The 19,674-nt window shown below is 55.1% G+C and overlaps 1 protein-coding gene across 1 annotated transcript in view; it reads right to left on the bottom strand.

Annotated features, from left to right (window-relative positions):
• The window catches only part of C2CD2 (C2 calcium dependent domain containing 2), a 61,574-nt gene that overhangs the window by 4,564 nt on the left and 37,336 nt on the right, over positions 1-19,674 (bottom strand). Inside the window, 9 exon segments of the mRNA XM_041734696.1 lie at positions 6,837-7,170; positions 8,763-8,890; positions 10,995-11,108; positions 12,086-12,245; positions 12,247-12,261; positions 12,769-12,893; positions 14,869-14,933; positions 17,335-17,440; positions 19,141-19,264. Of these exon segments, the coding sequence (XP_041590630.1) occupies positions 6,837-7,170; positions 8,763-8,890; positions 10,995-11,108; positions 12,086-12,245; positions 12,247-12,261; positions 12,769-12,893; positions 14,869-14,933; positions 17,335-17,440; positions 19,141-19,264 (1,171 nt within the window).

Below are 19,674 nucleotides of genomic sequence, written 5' to 3'. Positions count from 1 at the left end.
TCCAGGCTCAGCTGCAGAGCAGAGCTCGAGCCCCGAGGCAGAGGCTGACTATCATCTGGTCAATGCTGCTGAAAAGATCCTTTTTTTTTTTTTTTTTTTAATTTTCTCTTTGGATATAATCAAATAGCCTATTCTGAAGAATCATGAGGATACGTGTACGGTTAGCTCGTACAGAGAGGCCGTGTGCTGGGGTCTCCAGGACAGCGGGAAGGGGAGTGTAAACGTGTAGGTGGCTCTGCTCTGGCCATGGGGCTGCTGTGCCACTTCTGGGGGCCCTGACCGTTCCCGGAGCTGTTCAAATCCCCATGAGATGCGGCCTATCACGACGCCCATCACCACTAACAGCTGGATTTGACTGTGCAGTCTGGCCAGGGGGCTGGATGCAGCGGGACCCACCAGCTAAGTTCCCAGCGGATGGATGCCCTGGGCACAGTGAGGGGCCCCAGCCTGAAGGCCACCTCGGGTCACCGGGGCTGAGGACCCGAGGGTTTCTGATCTACAGGAACCAGCTTTAGGTTAAGCTTGGGGTCCCTGAAGGGCAGATAAATGTGGGTTCTCACTAGAACAGAGGAGAGGAAGGCAGGGTCTATTTGGTTAACCTGAGGTGCTCTGACCCCATGCCCCAGTGTCCCCAGGGGGCTAGAAGCCCGAGGGGGGCAGACCGGCCTATCCCCGGGTCAGCTGGAGGCTCCAGGACCTGGAAGCCCAGCAGGAACAGGTGCTGTCCTGGAAGACCCCATACCAGGTGGCCCTGCACCGAGAGTGGGTCTGGGGTCTGCGGTGTGAGCAGGGGTGGGGTGTGGGTTGGATCGTGCCCCTCCAGAATTCCTACGTTGGGGTCCTGAGCCCCAGTAGCTCAGAATGTGACCTTACTTTACAGACAGGGTCTTCACTGAGGTGATTCATCTACCTTGAATTAGGGCAGGCGCTGCACCAATATGACCGTGTTCTTATATGGGGGGGGTCACGCTTTTACAAGCCAAGGAAAGTCAAGGATGCCGGCAAACACCAGAAACCTGGGGAGCGCATGGAGCAGATCCTCCGTCCTCGCCGGCAGGAGGAACCAGCCCTGCCCACACCTTGACCTCGACCTTCTGGCCTCCAGAGCTGGGAGACCGTCCGTTTCCAGCACAAGGTGGTATGCAACGGGGCAGACCAGCCCGCCCTGCGGGGCTCAGCAGCTGGCTGTTGAGAAGCATGGGCTTGCACCAGATTCAGAGGGAAGCCAGAGCACAGAGAGAGGCAGGAGGTGGCTGTGCTCAAAATTCTCTAAAAAGGGAATCTGCATGTTTGCAAGCAAGCAACCGCACTTGGGGCGCCTGGGTAGCTCAGCCAGTTAAGTGTCTGACTCTTGGTTTCGGCTCAGGTCGTGATCTCAAGGTCGTGGGATCGAGCCCCGCGTCGGGCTCCATGCTCAGCAGGGCGTGTGCTGGAGAGTCTCTCTCCCTCTCTCCCTGCCCCTCCCCACTGACTAGCATGCATGCTCTCTTTAATTAAAAATTTAAAAAAAACTCTAAATGAAATTGACTTTAAAATGACTAAAATTCAAATTCTTGCCATATTCAGATTCAGAGGAACCATCAGGGACTTGCAGCCTGTGAGTTAAATCAGTGAAGTGGAAAGAGCTGTGTACCACACTGACTGAGACCATCCTGCCAGCCGTGGTCTGTCCCACAAGCTAAGGTCTGCTCCTGCACCCCACATGGATGGGGCCGGTCACGGGCTGTATTCTGTGCTTCCATCCCCACTGAGGCTCTCAGAACAGGGCTGCTGTTTTGTGAAACCTGACTGTTCAGCGTCCAAACCAGAAGCAGATGACGTCCTGTGTCCCCCCGGGTACCCATCATCCCAACGTCGCTGGAGAGATTCACCAAGCCTGGCATTCCCCTAACTTGACATGACTTGTCACGGCATCTACAGGGACAATACCACCGCCTGGGATGGAGGGGTCGTGGGAAAGGAGGGGCCGAGGTTTGCAAAATCTTAAAATCTTATAGATCTTAAATAGACCTTATATAGATCTTATAGATCTTGAAATCTATAGGCTGGAGCCCCGTGTACATCCCCCAGAGGCCCCTGAGGGATATCGGATCCCTGGCAGTGATGCGCTCCGCTCCAATGTGGGCGCCAGGGCAGAAGGCCTGTGTTCCCATGCCTGGCTCCCCTGGACACCTGAGGGATGCTGTGTGAGCCGGCAGGGGATGGGTCCCACCCCAGACAGGTGGCCAGCAGGTGTCCATGGGCGGTCACCAGGGAGGCCTCCCGGGAGTGTGGTGGGCCTCAGCTCTCAGAGGCGTCACAGAGCCCAGCCCTGCACCGCCACATGGACGTGGACCAGCTTCACGGAACGACATAAATCTCGAGAGGCACACTGGTAGCGAGTGTAGGACAGGCTGCTTTAGTGACGCCAGCCCGTGCCAGACCCATCGAACGTGAAGAATGACGAGCATAAACGGAGGTCATCCACTCTCGGTTTTCTAAATAAAAACGTTAAGGTCTGTTTAAACTTGGGCACGAAGCACAGTTCCCTTTGGGGCAAATAGTGCCAGAAGAGCAAGGCCCCAGGGGTGACGTTGACTCCACCACCCCGCGGAGGACGGACAGGCAAGCACGCTCGCCCGTCAGCTGGGGAGTGACAGCATCTGGAGCTTTCTCGCCCCGAGACTGTGCTGCTCTGCCTTCTGTTCTGTGTCAATGTGGCCGGTGCGCCCAGCGATTCGGTCAAACGCTCCTGTGTCACGGGAAGGCACTCGGCAGGTGGTTAACACCTGCATCCGGCTCTCCCGGGCTAGAGCGCACTACCTGGATGATGTGCATGGGCTTCGGCCCATCAGCTGGACGCCCGAAGAGCCAACGCAAAGGGCTCCCTCCCTCCGGGGGAAGAAATTCAGCCTCCAGCCCACCCCGCACACTTCAGACCATCAGACCCCATAATCGCCTGAGCACCCCTTGGTTCTGTTTCCCTGGAGGACCCTGGCTAAGGCAATAACCAACAGTTTGGTACATCCTCGTTGCCTCTGGGCCCCCAGAATCGGTCACCTCTGCTGATAGGGAAGTTTGCGCGGCCTGAGCAAGAGGAGCTGGAGCAGTGTGGGCTTTATAAAGCTCAGCTCCTTTATTCCAGACCACGTCCAGCCACTCCAACGGGCAGGAGCGAGACTCAGACCTCGCCTGCAATCTTAAAGACTCCTTAAGGTAAAATCTGGAGAGGAGATATATGAAATTTGAAACAAGTAGCCAAAATCTTACATGGGGGGATGGAGAAGAGGGAAAAAAAAAAAAACAACAAACAAACATCCTTCCCTGGTTCTAGCAAGGTTAAAAAAAAAATCAGAAATGGGCCAAAGGTTAAACAAATAGGGAGAGATTCAAAAATAATTATTCCAAATTAGAGCTTTGACACAGCAAGTATTTGCAAATTTATCCTCCTTTGTCTCCACAGACCCTAACAGACGTGAGTGGCTCACCAGAGAATCCATCTCAGCCTCTGAGAGGTAGGGAGGAAGGAGCAAAAGTCCCCTCGCACATCGGAGGTTGCTGCCCTCGAACAGCTTGTGAACTCCAGCTAAACCACAGCGAGCCCGTCTGCAAAAGTGAGTACTTGGTAGAACCAGAGCACGGCTAAGGGAAGCGGGTGTATGCACGGGGCGGCGTGCAGGGCATGTGTCCCCTGAGCTGGGGGGCAGCACCCCTGCACCCCCCGGTCGGGCGAAGGTGCTGCACTAACCCGCCCGGCACACGTCTAAGGAGAAACGCCAGGAAAACGGACACCGTGGGCCAGTCGAGCTGGGAAGCGACAGGAGAGGAAGGGAAGGGGGACCAGCTTCCTGTTGTAACAGAACAGGCTTTGCTCAGGACAAGGCTGTACTCAATTTTGGGGGGAAAAAGAAAAAATAAGAAGACAGAAATGACTTACTGTGTAGGCAATTAATTCTGGTTGGCATAGCGATCCTCTTAAGCTAAAGGGAATGAGCACGATGGCGAGAAGGAAGAGGTCAGAGGTCAAAAGCAAAACATGCAGGAGCAAAACAAGAATGACAGACAGTGAGTCCCGAAGCATCACACCTGGCGCACGGGAGGTTACGGGGCAGGACACCTGGCAAGGCTTGGGGCTCGGGGTTTTAGTTCTGGGTTTTTGGGGTTTTTTTGTTTTTTTTTTTTTTTTTTGACTTTTTAATATTTTGCAAAGTCTCCATCATTACTTTTGTTCTTACCAACGTAAAGTACACCTAACACAGACCTTGCCGTCCTAACCATCTCGGAGCACACGGTCACGTGGAGTACGTTCCCGTTGCCCAGCAACCACGGGGACCCTCGGTGAAGCTAAAAATAAACCCGAATCTGGGGAATAGATTTCCTGCATTGGCTGCAGCATTTCCAACCAGCGAAACCCCAGGAGAACCGTAACCACGCGGGCAGTCTCGGGGACCCGTGCAAACTCCCTGCTGGGACGCCAGGTGCAGGTGGGTGGTTCTGGAGCCAAAAAAGAGCTTTGGTCTAAAAACGAGAGCGCGCTCCCTTGATCCCCAGAGTAGAACTGTTGCTGGAGCACATTTACCCTCTGGCCCCCGTAACACATCATCGTCTGAGGTTCCGACAACATCTCGTGGAGACGCAGTGTCCAAATCGCTCAGAAAACACTGGAAGGGGGAAGCAAGTTTGAAAACACTGCCGGATACGCCCCTTTATGAATTCTCGGTCTGGGGCAGCCCCGATGGCCCAGCGGTTTGGCACCTGCCTTCAGCCCAGGGCATGATCATGGAGATCCAGGATCGAGTCCCGCGTCGGGCTCCCTGCATGGAGCCTGCTTCTCCCTCTGCCTGTGACTCTGCCTCTCTCTCTGTCTTTCATGAATAAATAATAAAATCTTAAAAAGAAAAAAATTCTCGGTCTGTGCAGCGGTGCCATCGGGGTGGACGTCCAGCGCGGTCCCTGTGCCCCAGCACACCTGGAGGCGGCCCCAGTGCACCTGTCAGCACCTCGGTCCCCAAGAGTGCCCTTTTGGAAGGGTCCCGTTCGGGAAAGGAGAAGTGTGGCCATGGCACAGCAAGGATGGACGCCCATGGGAAAGAACTCTCTGGAAGGAAAAGCAGAGGAAGCAACAGACGAGGGAAGGGTGCTCCTCTGGATGGATTTGGGGTCGGCGAGGCAGGGCCTCTCAGAGTGAACGCAGGAGGGCGGGTGTAGGGGAGGGGGCTGTGGTTCATGAGAAGAGGCAGCGTACTGTTGGCCATCGGGAGGAGGAAGGGAGAGGAGGGGGCACGCCGCCCTGCACCCCGTCTTCTACCCTGCCCAGCGCACACACTGCCTTCCATGGGGCTGGGGGAGCTCCCTGGGGCGGTGCTGGCCCTGAGACTGGGGGCGGGGGGCACCCTGTGGACCCACAGCCAGGCCGCCTTTCCCATCACCCGGGCTGCACCTTCTGAACGGGAGCGAGGGAGTCCCCCGGGCCGGGGCCAGCAGGCAGACGGGTCCCAAGGTCCCATCTCCATCACGCGGCCTGGAGATCGTGCCCTCTCCCTTCCTCTTTCCTCCTCCTGGCTTCCAGCGGGTCCCCATCTGAGCCTCCTCTGCTTCCGCAAGGGTGTGGTTCACGGGGACACACATGAAGCTGACAGGGAAGGGGGGACGGGGATGAGGGCAGGCCCCTACAGCAGGGCCCTCAGCTATGGGGCCACGGGCCATGGGCCACCGTGTGGCACACTGCGGGCCGGTGAGCTGCACCCCGGCCTCTACTGCCTGCTGCCAGCAGCACCCCAGCCCCCAGCTGTGGCAGCTGAAGCTGTCCCAGGACACTGGCAGGGTCCCCTGGGGGGCGTGGGGGGGGGACACAATCACCCAGTTCCAGAACCACTGGGCTGTGGCGGCAGGAACAGAGCAGGAGGGCAGCCTACCAAGGCTCCCGACCTCAGGACTGAGTGCTGAGGTCTCCTAAAGTCTGCATTCTCGGGGGACAGGGGAGGAGGGCGGGGGGGGGGGCGAGGACTTAGCACTGAGCTGCACCCACGACTCCCAGCCGGGGTCAGGCGCCTGCATTCTGTCTCCCATCCTGTCTCTGCACTGGGATCTCCGGGTCCCTGCCTGGAGGTGGGCGCATCCTCGCTCGTGGAGGAGCTGAGGTGCAGGAGGCTTGACACCCCCCCGCCCCCCGCTCTAGAACTGACCTCGAGCCCCCAGACTGCATTCCCGCAGAACGCGTCTTTAGGTCACGGTCATGCCAAAGCACCAAGGACAACTGCGCGCGTCGACAAAATCCACAAACTTAAGGCACCGACTCGGCGCTAACGGAAAACAAGGGATGGTCCCGACGACGCGACTACTCAGCACCACACACATACTAAGCTAACCGGTTCATTTTCTGGGGGAACTTCTCTGCCCTGGGGCCCCGGCGGGTCTGCGCGCTGAGGTCTGGCCAGGTTTGGGGTGGAGGGAAGACTGAGGCAGAAGGAGCAGAGGTGCCGATCTCCACGGCTCGGGGAGGCCCGGTCTCTGCGGGTTTTGTGCGGAGTCTCTTGGGCCCCAGCATGGGTGTCATATGCTGCTCGGTGACCCCCCCCCAAATGTTCTGGAGAGTTCTATTCCTGGGGCAGGGGTGGAGCAGGGAAGAAGGGGTGCTCTGGGCATGACCTCAAACTGCCCCCCTTCCCGCTGGCTCCAGGGGGGCCCAACCCTGCCCCACGAGTGTGTGCGCTGGCTGGGGCGAGGTGCTGGGGGAGGTGGGTCTGCAGAGGAGCAGGGCAGGAAAGCAGGTGATGGGAGCTAACGTTAGCTTAGACCCTGGCAAGCCAGGAGAGCTATGGGGTGGGCCGGCGCGCGGGGGGCGGGGGCGCAGGTACCTTTATGCTTCTTGGTGGCGCCCGGCTCCGACACGCTCAGGGAGCTCTCAGACAGCTCGTCCCCATCAGGGTCCAGTGGGGCCTGGCTGCCCCACGCTGACGCCTGTGACTCCTTGTCCAAGTCCCAGGAGTCCAGCTCGCTCTCCTGGGGATCCTGGGGCTCCTGGGGCTCCTGGGGCTCTGGGGCCAGCGGGGCCGAGGCCTCTTCCTCCTCGGGTGGTGCAGAGGCTGCAGCTACGCCCAGAAGGGACGGGGTGTCCTCCTGGCGGGCGCTGTCCAGGGAGGCCGAGTAGTCCAGCATCATGGCAGCAGCATTGTCCTGAGATAGTGAGGTCTGTCCCAGGACGAGAGAAAAAAGTCAGCATGAGAGACGGTGGCAAGGACACGCGGGAGGAGGAGCGGGTGTGGAAAAGCCTGGAAGGCTCTGTGCCAACATCCTGACGATTCCAAAGCATCGGAAGACGCCAGTTCACGGTTTTCCAAACAGGCACAGCCGTTTCTCAAAGGGACTGACAGGCAGCCCGTGCCGGTCTCCCCCATCACCTACCCTCAGGGCGGAGGGTCGGGGCCCCCTCCCTGGCTGCCAGGGGCGCCTGAGTTCACAGGTGGAGGGGCGAGACACCCCCTCCCTGCAAACACCCTTCTCCAGCAGGGGCGCCCGGCAGGGAGGGCGAGACTTCCTTCTAAGTGGCGGACGGCGCTCGGGCGGGTGGGCACGGGGGGACAGAGAGCGGGCTACAGGTTCAGTTCACTTTTAACACTTTCAACAGCCCTTGCTACGGGAGTTTGCTTTCTGCAGGCGTGCGTGCTGTGGCCTAAAATCCTGCGTGACCTCTCTGTGCGGGTGCTACCCTTGGCCCGGCAGCTGGCTGGCTGGGGTGGGGGGGTGGAAAGTGACCACAAGGGGCCCCCACCCCGTTCCCAGGGGGGTCTGCTTCCTGCCAATGACACTTGGCTGGCTGAGCGCCCACGGACTCAAGACGGGGCGACCTGAGCACGTGTAAAACAGGCACCGCGGTGGGTTGGATGCATGAAATGAAAAGGTCCTCGGGTTCCTAGTGACTCCAAGATACAGCCCTAGAGAAGGCAGAGAGGACGCGGTCAGGGACCCCACCCCATGCCGTCGCCTCCCTGCTGGCCGCCGCCGGACGTGCAGGGGCAGCACCTGGCCGCAGGCCTGCCGGGACCAGAGCTTCATCCACCGGGAACCTGGCTACCATGGCAACACCACGCAACGCCTCTGGCCCCTCCTGCCCCCCCGTGGCCCACCGAGGCATGAGCTACACACTGCTCCCCTCCCACAGCCTCCAAGAACCAGCCTGCCCTGTGTTGAGAAAGTCGTCACCTCCTCACCCCCCACAGCGACATCCCTTGCTGGCATCCTCCTCTTTCATTCTGAAATGGGAATCACACCAGTTAAGGGACCAGCGTGTGGCCCCTGGGCCCTAGGGGCCGGCTTCTCCGGCAGCCTGGCCCGCGTGCACCCACCATGGGCTCTGCACCCACATCGCAGAACAAGAGAAGGGGACGTCTTAAAACAATCCACGCGTCACGTCTCTGACTGCAAGAGGCACAGGCCTCCACTGCAAGAACAACTAAAAGGGTCTGGAAACGTGTAGCGTGGAAAGGGAAAGCGCCCCACGGTCGACGTGCGAGAGGGTGTTCCATCCCCCAATGGGAACCTTGCGTCACGCCAGTCCCTCCCTTTGCACGGCCTCCCCCCGTGTGATTTCCGCAGCCCCTCAACAGCCAGAGCACCCCGGCCAGAAGCCTGCAAGCGTCCTCCCGGACGGGGTGGGCCACACAAACACAATGTCGTGGCGACCCGCGTGCCGGGCGGGCAAACGGCACCTGCCCTTTGTAGGGAGCTGTCGGGGCGTCACCAGGGCTCGGGAGGACCCGGCCCCCCGGGATGCAGGGCCGTACCTTGGAGATCCCTGATATGATGATGGTGCTCTTCTTGCGCGGCGACTTGACCTTCAGCTTTGAGGACTCGCTGAGCTGGCGGATGGCGACTTCCGCCACGGGGTCCGAGCCATTGAGCACCAGCAGCTCTGCGGGAGGAAGGGGGCGCTGAGCTCGCCGCACACGCTGCACACCCCCCCGCACCCCACCCCGGGGACCTCCAGGGCTGATGGGAACCATCCCCAGCCGGGGGTGGCCGCCCGGGGTGGGGGGGGATGTGTGCAAATCTCTTCCGTCAAGGGCCAGAGAGCGAGTGGGTCAAGCTTCGTGGGCCTGCGGGACGAGGGTGGGCCCTGATGAGATGTACGGACCGGAACAGGGCCAGCTCTGGCTCACAGACCACCCTCGGTCTGCCGCTGCTTCTGGATGGTTCCATGCGCTCACGGATGTATACCTGGGTTTCTGCACTTTCCTATATGCCGACATCTCCTTCATCTCCATCAACCTCCATAGAGTTGATGACAAACAACCGAAGCAGGTAGGCCAACAAGCAAAAAGGCCCCTGACCTTCTACAAGAGTTCGAACTCCGGAGAGCAGTGAGGTTATTGCTTTTCCGTCCGATGGCGGCCCAACACGATGTGTTCAGAGGAGCCAGGTCACGAAGGCGGCTCCTTCCCATTGTCAGTGCCGCACAGCTGGCCAACATCTCAGGGAGGCTCAACCCCCAGCAGGTGCCGTGCAAAGGGCCGCGGGCATACCGCCGCGTGCAGCCCTCCCCAGGCCCTAGGAGGCGGGTGCCCTGTTTATCCCCATCTGAGTCACGGGGAAGGTCAGGGGGCACAGCATGGCCAAGGTGCCACACCGGGTCTGTGACCCCAAGCTGATGCCTGTGACGTCACCGCGGGAGCTCCTGCCGAGGCACAGCCAAACCACGATGCTCTCAGTGGGGCAGGGGGTTAACAGGAGCGTCTCCCTTCTCGGTTTTGATGCCCGGGTGGCTCAGCGGTTAAGCACCTGCCTTCGGCTCAGTGTGTGATCCCAGGGTCCCGGGATCAAGTCCCACATCGGGCTCCCTGCATGGAGCCTGCTTCTCCCCCTGCCTATGTCTCTGCCTCTCTCTCTCTGTCTCTCATGAATAAATAAATAAATAAAATAAAAAGTAAATAAATAAAGGGTTCAAGTGAAGGTGCCCCTGCAGTCCGAGGCCACGGGGCGCCTGCCAGGGGCAGGTAAAGCGAGCAGGAACGCCAGCCAGAGGAGGGACACGACCTGCACCCAGGAAGCTGCAGTTGAGGGAGCCCTGCGGTTTCCAGAGAACCTGACCACTCCCACGGGGAGAAGCAGTGTCGCCATCACCAGGCTGAGCGAGTACGAAGCCGTCCTAAGACAGCACCTGTCAAGTGACAGCTTCCGGCTCCCCGCTCCACCCACCACCCCACCATCCTCTCCTCCTGGTCCCGTCCTTGACACTGGCGAGATCAGAAACGGGGCTGAGGGGACAGGGAGAGGGTGAGCCCGAAAGGAGGAGCCACCCGCCCCTTCTGGCGGCAGGTCACACCCGAGCAAAGGGAGAAAACGTAATCCCCAAATTTAGATTGTGCTCTCATTTAGGGAGGCAGGGACTCATCTCTCCAAAGACACGTGTTCCCTGGGAGCGACCGTAAAAATGGGAAATGTGCAAGCAGAGCTCTGGGGGAGACCTCGTGGGAGGCACGAACGAAGCCGCCTTTAGGATCACACCCCGGAGTCCTGCTTATTTATGATATTCATAGCACTGGTATATGGAGCAGGAGAAAAATCATGCCCCAATGTTTTATAACGTGGGGGGCACCTGGGTGGCTCAGCGGTTGAACATCCACCTTCGGCTCAGGGCATGATCCTGGGGGGGTCCAGGATCGAGTCCCGCATCAGGCTCCCCGCAGGGAGCCTGCTTCTCCCTCTGCCTGTGTGTCTGCCTCTCTCTCTGGGTCTCTCATGAATAAATAAATAAAATCTTTAAAAAAAGAAATTTCTTTTATAACCTGAGGTATAAACTGGGTTTTTATGTGTCTTTTGTGAAAGCATCTGCTAAAACTTACCACCACCCCTGGTCTCTACCTGGCTCCCATTCCCCCTTTCTCCTTCTAGTTCTGCTCTCATTACTCAAAAAAGCTCCCCTCAAACTCCAAAAAGGAAATGCTGACCCCTGGGCAGCCGAGAAAGTCGGGAGGAGAGCCCAGAGGGAGGGGAGCGGTGAACATACGCCCCGTTACCTGTGTCCGAAGACGAAAACGTCTTGCTGACGGGAGCGCCGTGGCAGGAGATGGCTTGGACAGAGATGTCCTTCTCGATGACCTTCACTTTGACAGGCGTCTTCAGGGGAGACTCTGCCGGGAGGAAATCCAGGTCACAATGGCCCCAAAAGCCGCCTGAACCTACAGTTCCCGGGAAGGTGAAATCACACCTCTCATGCAACCCCATCTATGCAGCTGGAAAAGGCGAGGGCAAACCTTTGGATATCTCATCTTTTGGGGGGGTGGGGGTGGGGGCCAAGTACCCGAAAAGGATAATGGGAACCTGGGGTTAAGTAAAATTTCAGAAAGATTTTAATTAGGCCAGAATTTCATTTTCTCCCGTTTTTGTATTCAGGAATGGTACCAGGCAATCTATTCTGGGAAGATAATACACGTATCTATCTATAAGCAGAAACATAATATAAATAAAACAGTAAGCCCTACACTTGTACAGAAGCTGTCTCTGGGGCAGAGGCTGGGGGGACAGGTAAGAATTCAGCTAGATCTAAAATGACTGCACACGGGGCACCTGGGGGGCTCAGGGGTTGAGCATGTGCCTTTGGCTCAGAGCGTGACCCGGGGTCCCAGGATCGAGTCCCCCATCGGGCTCCCTGCATGGAGCCTACTTCTCCCTCTGCCTGTGTCTCTGCACCTCTCTGTCTCATGAATAAATAAATCAAATCTTTTTTAAAAATTCATAAAAATAAAGAATAAAATGACTGCACATCAAACCTTCCTAAGAACCTGCACTGACCCCTTACGTGACATGGGTTGTCCCCACATAAATGTAATAGGGTAGTTCATTTAACTAGATATTTCTCCTCTAGCATCTACATTTTTCAGCTTCAGCGCACACTACCGGGTCGAACCCTGCTTCGGCATGCCGTGTATTTATTCGACAGCATAGAAAGGTAACTGCCTAGAACACAAAAAGCTAAGAAGTTTTGCCCGCTGCCCGGCTGTCTGTGCCACGAGACTGTCTGAACAACACTCACTACGGCATCCCGCTGTCTAGACAGGCAAGGTGCTCACGGGGCCGGGGGGCTGGAGTCTGCAGGGGCTGCTCTCACCAGAGCTCAGCGGGGACGCCCTCCCCGCGTCGAAGCGAGGCTTGGTTTTCACGGCAGTGACAGTAGTGACCACAGTCCCACACGGCATCACCGTGCGGTCTTTTTCTACCTTGGCAGCGGGAGCAGGTGAAGGCGTCTGCCAGGATTTCGCTTCGCCAGGGTTCTACGTAAGAAAACTGCAGAGAAGGTAAGTTACGCACCTCGTACAGCGCATAGACCAAGCCCTGGCACGGCACGCCGCCCTCCCCGGCCGTAACCTCTGCATCAATCGGCGTCCCCTGGTACGGTAACCATCTCATAGTTAATCTGGGTTGGTTTCCCCAGAACCGAGGGGGGGTGACAAGACCCACCATCAATCCCCGTCACTCCCCACCCAGTGACAGGCCCAAAGGCTACAGCACCAAACGAAACCAAGTGGGCCTTCGTGGGTTAGGCCCACGTGACACAGCCGTCGTGGAAAGTTCTCCAAACGGCAGACCACTCAACACGACCGTGGGCAGGACGTGTCCCATTCAGGTCTAGAAATGCACAGCACGACACAAGGGCTCCTCTTACGTGAGGAGCTTTCTCGTTTGCTGCTGAAGCAAGAATCCAAAGTAACTGACAGATAAAGATGTTCCTTATCTCAAGTGCATCAAGTGCATCAAGCTGGAGCTTGGCCACGGGAGAGAAGGATGCCGTACCTCCGCAGTGACCGAACCCAACACCGAGCCGCCAAAGGAGGACCCGCCGGTCAGTGTAAAGCTCTGGGGCCCAGAGGGCTGCTTCTTGAATAAATCCAAAGGAATAGTCGTCATTGCCAAGAGAGCTAAAAAGATAGGAAACAAGTTAAGATACATTTCCATGGGGTTCCACGGGAGCAGGGGTCAGAGGGAGCCACCACCACAACCAGAACAACCTCCTAATGCACATCCTGTCTGCTTGAGCGTCCTCCAGTTTTGGGACATCTCAGAACACCATAGAGACAAAGAGAGGCCGTGGACACAGTCCAGACCAAGGGAGGCATAAGAGACAGGAGACTGAAGGTGGTATCTGATGCTGTGGGGGGAGGGAAAGTAACTGCTCTAAATAAAGGACGCGGGGCCAACCCATGAAGTGGAACACGGTGGCAGGTTACGGAACGTGCATGTACATTCAGGAAGCAGACAGCTGGACTGTGGACATACCAAAGAATATCCTTATTCTTAGGAAATATGCACCTAAGAAAGGCAAGGTAAAGGGCCTGATACCCTCGGACATTTACACGTTTACCCTCCAGCATGTGTGTGTGTATGTGTGTGTGTGTGCGCGTACTGGAACGTGTGCATGTACACATGCGGAGACGGAGCAAGCAAAATCAAGAGCAACCACTAAGTGCGAGCACAAACAATAAAGCAAATGGAGCAAACTATCAAAACTGTGGGAGTCCGGGTAAAGGCTATATGGTTGTTCTTTGTTCTGTTTTTGGTTTTTTAATGTAAAATTTCATAGATCCCATCGGGTTGTACAGGAATGAGCCTCCAAAGGGGTGGTGCTTCAGAAATAGATTGGGACTTGCCTTCTTTCCTGGCAAACCCTGGCCCACCCTGGGTTCAAACCACATGCCGTCTCCTGGAACGTCAGTTCTTATCTCAGGAACACCTCACTGACCTTATCCCGGGACAACAGAATCAAGGAAATTAGCTCAGAATTCTTGCTAATAAGGGGGCGCCTGGGTGGCTCAGTGGGTTAAGCAGCCAACTCTTGATTTCAGCTCAGGTCACGATCTCAGGGTCCTGAGGTTAGGCTCTGTGCTCAGTGGGGAGTCTGCTTAAGGATTCTCTCTCTCCCTCTCCTTCTGCCCCTTTCTCTCTCTCTCTCTAAATAAATAAATCTTTAAAAACCTAAAATCTTAAAGAAGAAGAAGAAGAAGAAGAAGAAGAAGAAGAAGAAGAAGAAGAAGAAGAAGAATTCTTGCAAATAAACAAGAAGCTTGAATTGGTTTTTCCCGGGTCTTTGTAATTTTAGGAGACAACCAAATGGCTTGGTCTCCCAGCAGGATAAGCCAGGTAAGGGGCCCCCTTCTCCCAATTTTGGTATGTTTATGGGCATTTTTTAAAACCTAACACATACTGAAACTCCTGACTTACACACACGCATATATACAGGTCCATGTTCACTTTCGTGATTTTACCTTTAACCGTAGCTTTCTTGTCTCTAAAGCATGCGTCCAGTGTAAGCTGCTGTGGCTTATTTTACAAGGAAAAGCCAGTTGAAATCCACAGAGAGAAAGAGCAGGATGGGGATGGGGTGGGGATGCCAGGGGGAAGGAGGGCATGGGGAAGTTGGTGTTTCACAAGACCAGGGTCTCAGCGTGGCAAGAGGAAAAAGTCCTGGAGGTGGGTGGTGCTGATGGCTGCACAACGGTGTGGATGTACTCAACGCCACTGAATTTTACACTCAGAAACGATTAAGATGGGAGCTTCTATGTTATACGCATTTTACCCCAATTAGGAAGACAACAGAACGGGTTTATTAAGGCTAAGAAGGTCGAGAATTCTGTACTTCTCTAAGCCAAAAACGGCTGATAAAAAATTTTAGATATTTATTTAAAAAAAAAAAAGGCAAAACCCAGTTATGTATATTCTTTTCCAAAATGTATCCCCTTGCTCATAACTGAAATGGACTTTCAAGCAAACATTGCCTCGGAAAGACCGGAGTGGTTTCAGGGCAGGGCTTCTCAGCTTCTCCAGGCCCCATCGGGGCGGCCTGATGACCCCTCCCCAAGAGCAGGGCCGCCCCCTCCACACCTGCTCGACACCCACCTTCTGAGGATCGCTCATCCCCTGAAATCTGCAGGTGCAACTCCTTCGACTTGACATTCAACTCACTGCGGAAAGGAAAAAAAGAGCTGTGAATCCTTGCAAATGCTGTATTATTTCTTAAAACAGTATTTTTTTTTTCTCATTATAGAAAGAAACACAAATCACCGTCAGTGTAAAGAGGACCTGCCACTTTGCTATCCCCAGTTACTGTTAATCTCTGGTTACTGGTCTCCTAGAACTCTCTGCTCCTTTCTGACTGATGACAGAGAATGTTCTATCCAGGCGCCCTCCAATACAGTGGCCGCCAGCCCCAGATGGCTACTGAGAGCCCAAAACGAGGCCGTGCTGAGGGCCTGAAGTCAATTTTGTTTCGCTTTAATTAATTCAAATTTAAAGAGCCGCGTGTGGCTAGTACTTACTGTATCAAAGAGCGTAGCTCTGTAAGTTTTCTAAAACCAAAAAATAGAACAGGATACATACCTCTCTCCCCTTTTGTGGCCTTTTTTTTTTTTTTCCATGTAAGATATCAGACGTCTTTCCAGGTCAGAAGCTACAGAGCAACCCCACTTTGAATAGGCATCTAGTACTCTACTACCTGGCCTTGGGAGATCTTATTTATCCAAATCTTAATTAACCAGGCCTTAAGGGCAGCCCGGGTGGCTCAGCGGTTTAGCACCGCCTTCAGCCCAGGGCCTGATCCTGAAAACCTGGGATCGAGTCCCACGTCGGGCTCCCCGCATGGAGCTTGCTTCTCCCTCTGCCTGTGTCTCTGCCTCTCTCTCTCTCTGTCTCATGAATAAACAAATAAAAATCTTTAAAAAAAATTAAAAGATAACCAGGCCTTAATAATGGCTTGATTGTTTATAACATTTCATAATCATAAACAAGCTACGGTAAACATCCTTGTACACACTGTGTGATTATTTCCTTAGGAAAACTATAAATGCCAGTCAAAAGGTATGTGCATTTAAGAGGTTTTTTTTTTTTTTTTTGGATACATAGTGAGGACTTCTAGAATGGTTATTCCCATTTACACTTCCCCCAGCCCATCCTCACTCGCCTATTCTTTACCAATCCATAAGGTGACAAAAAAAATATAAGCTCTTTGGTTTACATTTGTTTTTCTTTAACTATTTCTGAGATTGGGGCAGCCCTGGTGGTGCAGCGGTTTAACACCGCCTGCAGCCCAGGGTGTGATCCTGGGGACCCGGGATCAAGTCCCAGGTCGGGCTCCCTGCATGGAGCCTGCTTCTCCCTCTGCCTATCTCTCTCTCTCTCTCTCTCTCTGAATAAATAAATAAATCTTAAAAAAATATTTTTTTTTCTGAGATCGAACAACTTCTCAGAAGTTTCTGGCTATCTACAATTCTTGCTTTAATATATTTCTAGCTCAGACATCTTTTCCCAGTTTTCCAGGAGAGTGCTCCTATTTTCATTAATGATTCCTAAAAACCCTTTATTTTATACCCGGGACACCTGCCGCCAGTACTTTTTCCAACTGTTTGTTGCTAGAGCATCAGAAAGCAACTGATTTCTGTATTTTTAGACTCAGCCACTTCACTGAAATATCATTTCTATGAGCTTCCTATTACTTCTATCCTATAGCCATTTTTATTTCTGATCGTTTCAGCTGATTTTCTCGAATAGTCTAGATAGGCAATAGTATCACCTCCAGGTAATAACTCGTTTTGCCTCTTCCTTTCCTGTATTTGTACATGACCTCCTTTTCTTATCCGTGTGCATTACCCTTACTTCTAGAACAAAACAGTGGGTATCTGTCTCTCAGCTTTAACAGGACGACGTCTGGTCTTTCTCATTCATATATGACTTCCTTAAGCTTATTAAACAGGTGGCCATAAATCTTATTCTAATTAAGTTTTTAACATTAGGATCGCACAGGAAAGGTCACTGATGATCTTCTGGGCATGTTACCAAGCTAAGTGTGTTTTCTCCTTCGATCTAACAACACAATGAGCTCATGAGAGATCGTCGTGGGCTGTTAATAGATCCCACGAAGCCACCCGGACGTTCCGGAATGGACCTGGCTTCTGCACGTGTTGGCGGGAGGCTGCTCCCTACCCCATGACTTAGGGTTCCTACACCATTTCTTATCAGCAGGCCCTACTCCTCCCTTTGCTCCCTGCCACATTCTGGAAACCACCCAAAGTCTCCTCCGTTCAGCTCCAGGCGACGTGTATTTCAGAAGCAAAGGGAGCCCGCCCAGAGCGCTCTCTGGTTGCAGCAGGACGCGGGCGAGGAGGGGACCCGTACCCAGGGCTGCCTTCAGAGAGAAATCCATACCCAACCTACAGCCACCTGGGACGTCTAAGACACCTTTTCAAAAAAGTTCTTAAAAATATTTTTAAGCGTGGGGTATTAGCAGCGCTACACACGGATTTCACGATCTGGCCGCCGTGAGCAGGTGCGGCTGTGCGGACGCAAGCCCCTCAACCAGGCCGTACGCACAAGGTGAATTCTTCTTCCCAGGCGAGCTCGGTCGTGGTTTTCGCGAGGGCGCTGAACTTCTGAACGGGATCGTTCAGCCGGACCACACACTGTGGCCTAACGTTGCCTGCAATCACACAAAGGGGCATTCCTATTCTTTAGAACTGCTTTGCACGCAGACACGGTTTGCACCTGACAGGCCGACCTACGTGCCTGACGCCTCGGCTCACCCCTTCCGAGGGGCTTTTCTCGATTTCACTGGCCACTGACAAACTCTCAAAGCACTGCACTTGGGGTTTGAGGCTTCCTGTCCCCAACTGGATATCTACTGGCCCGGACGGTGGGCCCCAAGCGCCCCTGCTTCCTGCCCTGGATGGTGACACTTCCCAGGGGCAACATTACTACAGCTGATATGACCCCCCACTTTGGACAAGACTACCTGCTTGCAAAAGGAAAGGCCTCCGGGGTGACCCCTAAATTTGGGGATACCCTGCAGAGACCCCATCTCCCTACTCACGAAGGATGTGTTTTTATACCTGACTCAGCTCAATCAGAGATTTAAGGATCTTTGACCCGGGTAATGGGACGTTTCACTAGTACCCGGTGGTTTCTGCTTCAAGGCAACGCTTGTCCCAGGGCAGAGAGCTGTGAACACAGCGTGGAACCAGTAACCACCGCAGTCCCTGGCCCTCTGCGTGCACCACGCAGTGTTGTTCCAAGCACATTATCTTATTGGTCTTCACAATCACCTCCGATGGGAGACACGGACCCCGACGCAGACCCGCTGGCAGAGGCGAGGAACAGGGACCCCCGCCCGGGCCGACAGCGTCCAGAGTCAGAGGTCCCCGCAGCGGTGAGCAGGGCAGGCCTCGCAGGGCCACGGGCAAGGGCCCTTACCAAGCCAGTCGCCCACAGCTGGCGTCGCACAGAGTCTCAGGTGTTACATGTGGACGGTCTGTGCTTTGGGCCCCGGAAAGAACTCCTCGCAGGTACGCAACCCCCAGCGTTCTCAGGCAATAAAGAATTCATTCCCGTCCTCGGCAAAATGGAACCGTGGTGGGAAGCTGGGTCCTGTTCCAGGCTGCTGTGCACTTGGGGTCTCAGCGGCCGTTCAGGACGCCGAGAGTATGACCGGTTCTGCGACACTTGTCCTTGCTCAGGTAACAGCCTCTCTGGCACGGACGGGGTCCCTGATGGGCCTGAGGCCCTGCTGACCCTCCATAAACAGCCCACGTGACACTTCAGCTTCTATGAGAGGAGGAGGTACAGGCCCCTGGGGGGCTCAGCTGCTTGAACACCTGCCCTCGGCTCAGGTCATGACCCTGGGGTCCTGGGATCGAGCCCCACATCAGGCTCCCTGCTCAGCGGGGAGTCTGCTTCTCCCTCTCCCCCTCCTCCCTGCTCATGCTCACTTGCTCGCTCTCTATCTCTCAAATAAATAAAATCTTTTTTTAAAAAAAAGAAAGAACGTTCACATCACATATCAGTCAGGGATGCTTAATATGTATTTACATGTTCGATAGTTTAAAAGAACAAAAAGGTGTTCTTCAGACAAAAGGAAAGGGCAAGGTCACAGGTACATCCCTTCCCCCCCCACCTCAGCCTTCGTGCACGCAAAATCGGGACTGGTTTTTAATGGTCTCACGTTCCTATTATGGTTTTCAGGGGCTCTTTGCTCAAAGGCAGGGGTCATGCTGCAGACTCAAGTGAAGGATGCTGCAGGGAAGCCAGAGGCCACGGAGAACCCGCACGTCCCCCCATGCTCGCCTGGGCCCCCCACCCCCAACACACACACACCCAAGGGTGTCCCGCAGCCCCAGCACCTGCCTGAAGCACCAGGATCGTTCAGCAGCGAGGCTCGGATGTTCTTCACCAATAATTTGAGTTCGTGAGCCCTTGGAGGTTTGGGAGGGCAGGATTCCTGAGGAGCAGATGAAGCGCGCTGTAGATGCTGCCGACGGAAAAACAAAAGGCAGTGACCGGGGTGAAGAGGACGGGTCTCCAGGAAATCCCGTTTGACCCCCTGCAGTCGGCTCCGTAACAGCTTTCCATTCCTATAGGAAGTGAGGGTCCCAATCCAGCATCACCTCTTCCCCTGCGTGGGAATCTTTTCTGTCCAAATAAACCAGGTTCAAACAGAGAGGGCCCCCCAGAATCCGGTTGTGAGCGGAGACTGGAAGCTTGCCTTGGGGCCACACCCGACCCAGGCCAGGCGCTCAAGAGAAAGTGGGGTGCCCTCTCCAGGCTGCGGGCCCACTGCCCAAGGGCACCGAGCGGGACAGCAGCCTGACACGCACACGGCAAGGGCCGTCACGCACAGTGCCACCCAGGTGAGGAGTGTCCGAGTCTCATCGGGGGGTC

This window comes from Vulpes lagopus, chromosome 20 (genome assembly GCF_018345385.1).
Source record: "Vulpes lagopus strain Blue_001 chromosome 20, ASM1834538v1, whole genome shotgun sequence".
Lineage (NCBI taxonomy): Eukaryota > Metazoa > Chordata > Mammalia > Carnivora > Canidae > Vulpes > Vulpes lagopus.
This window is presented reverse-complemented; position numbering and strand designations above follow the sequence as displayed.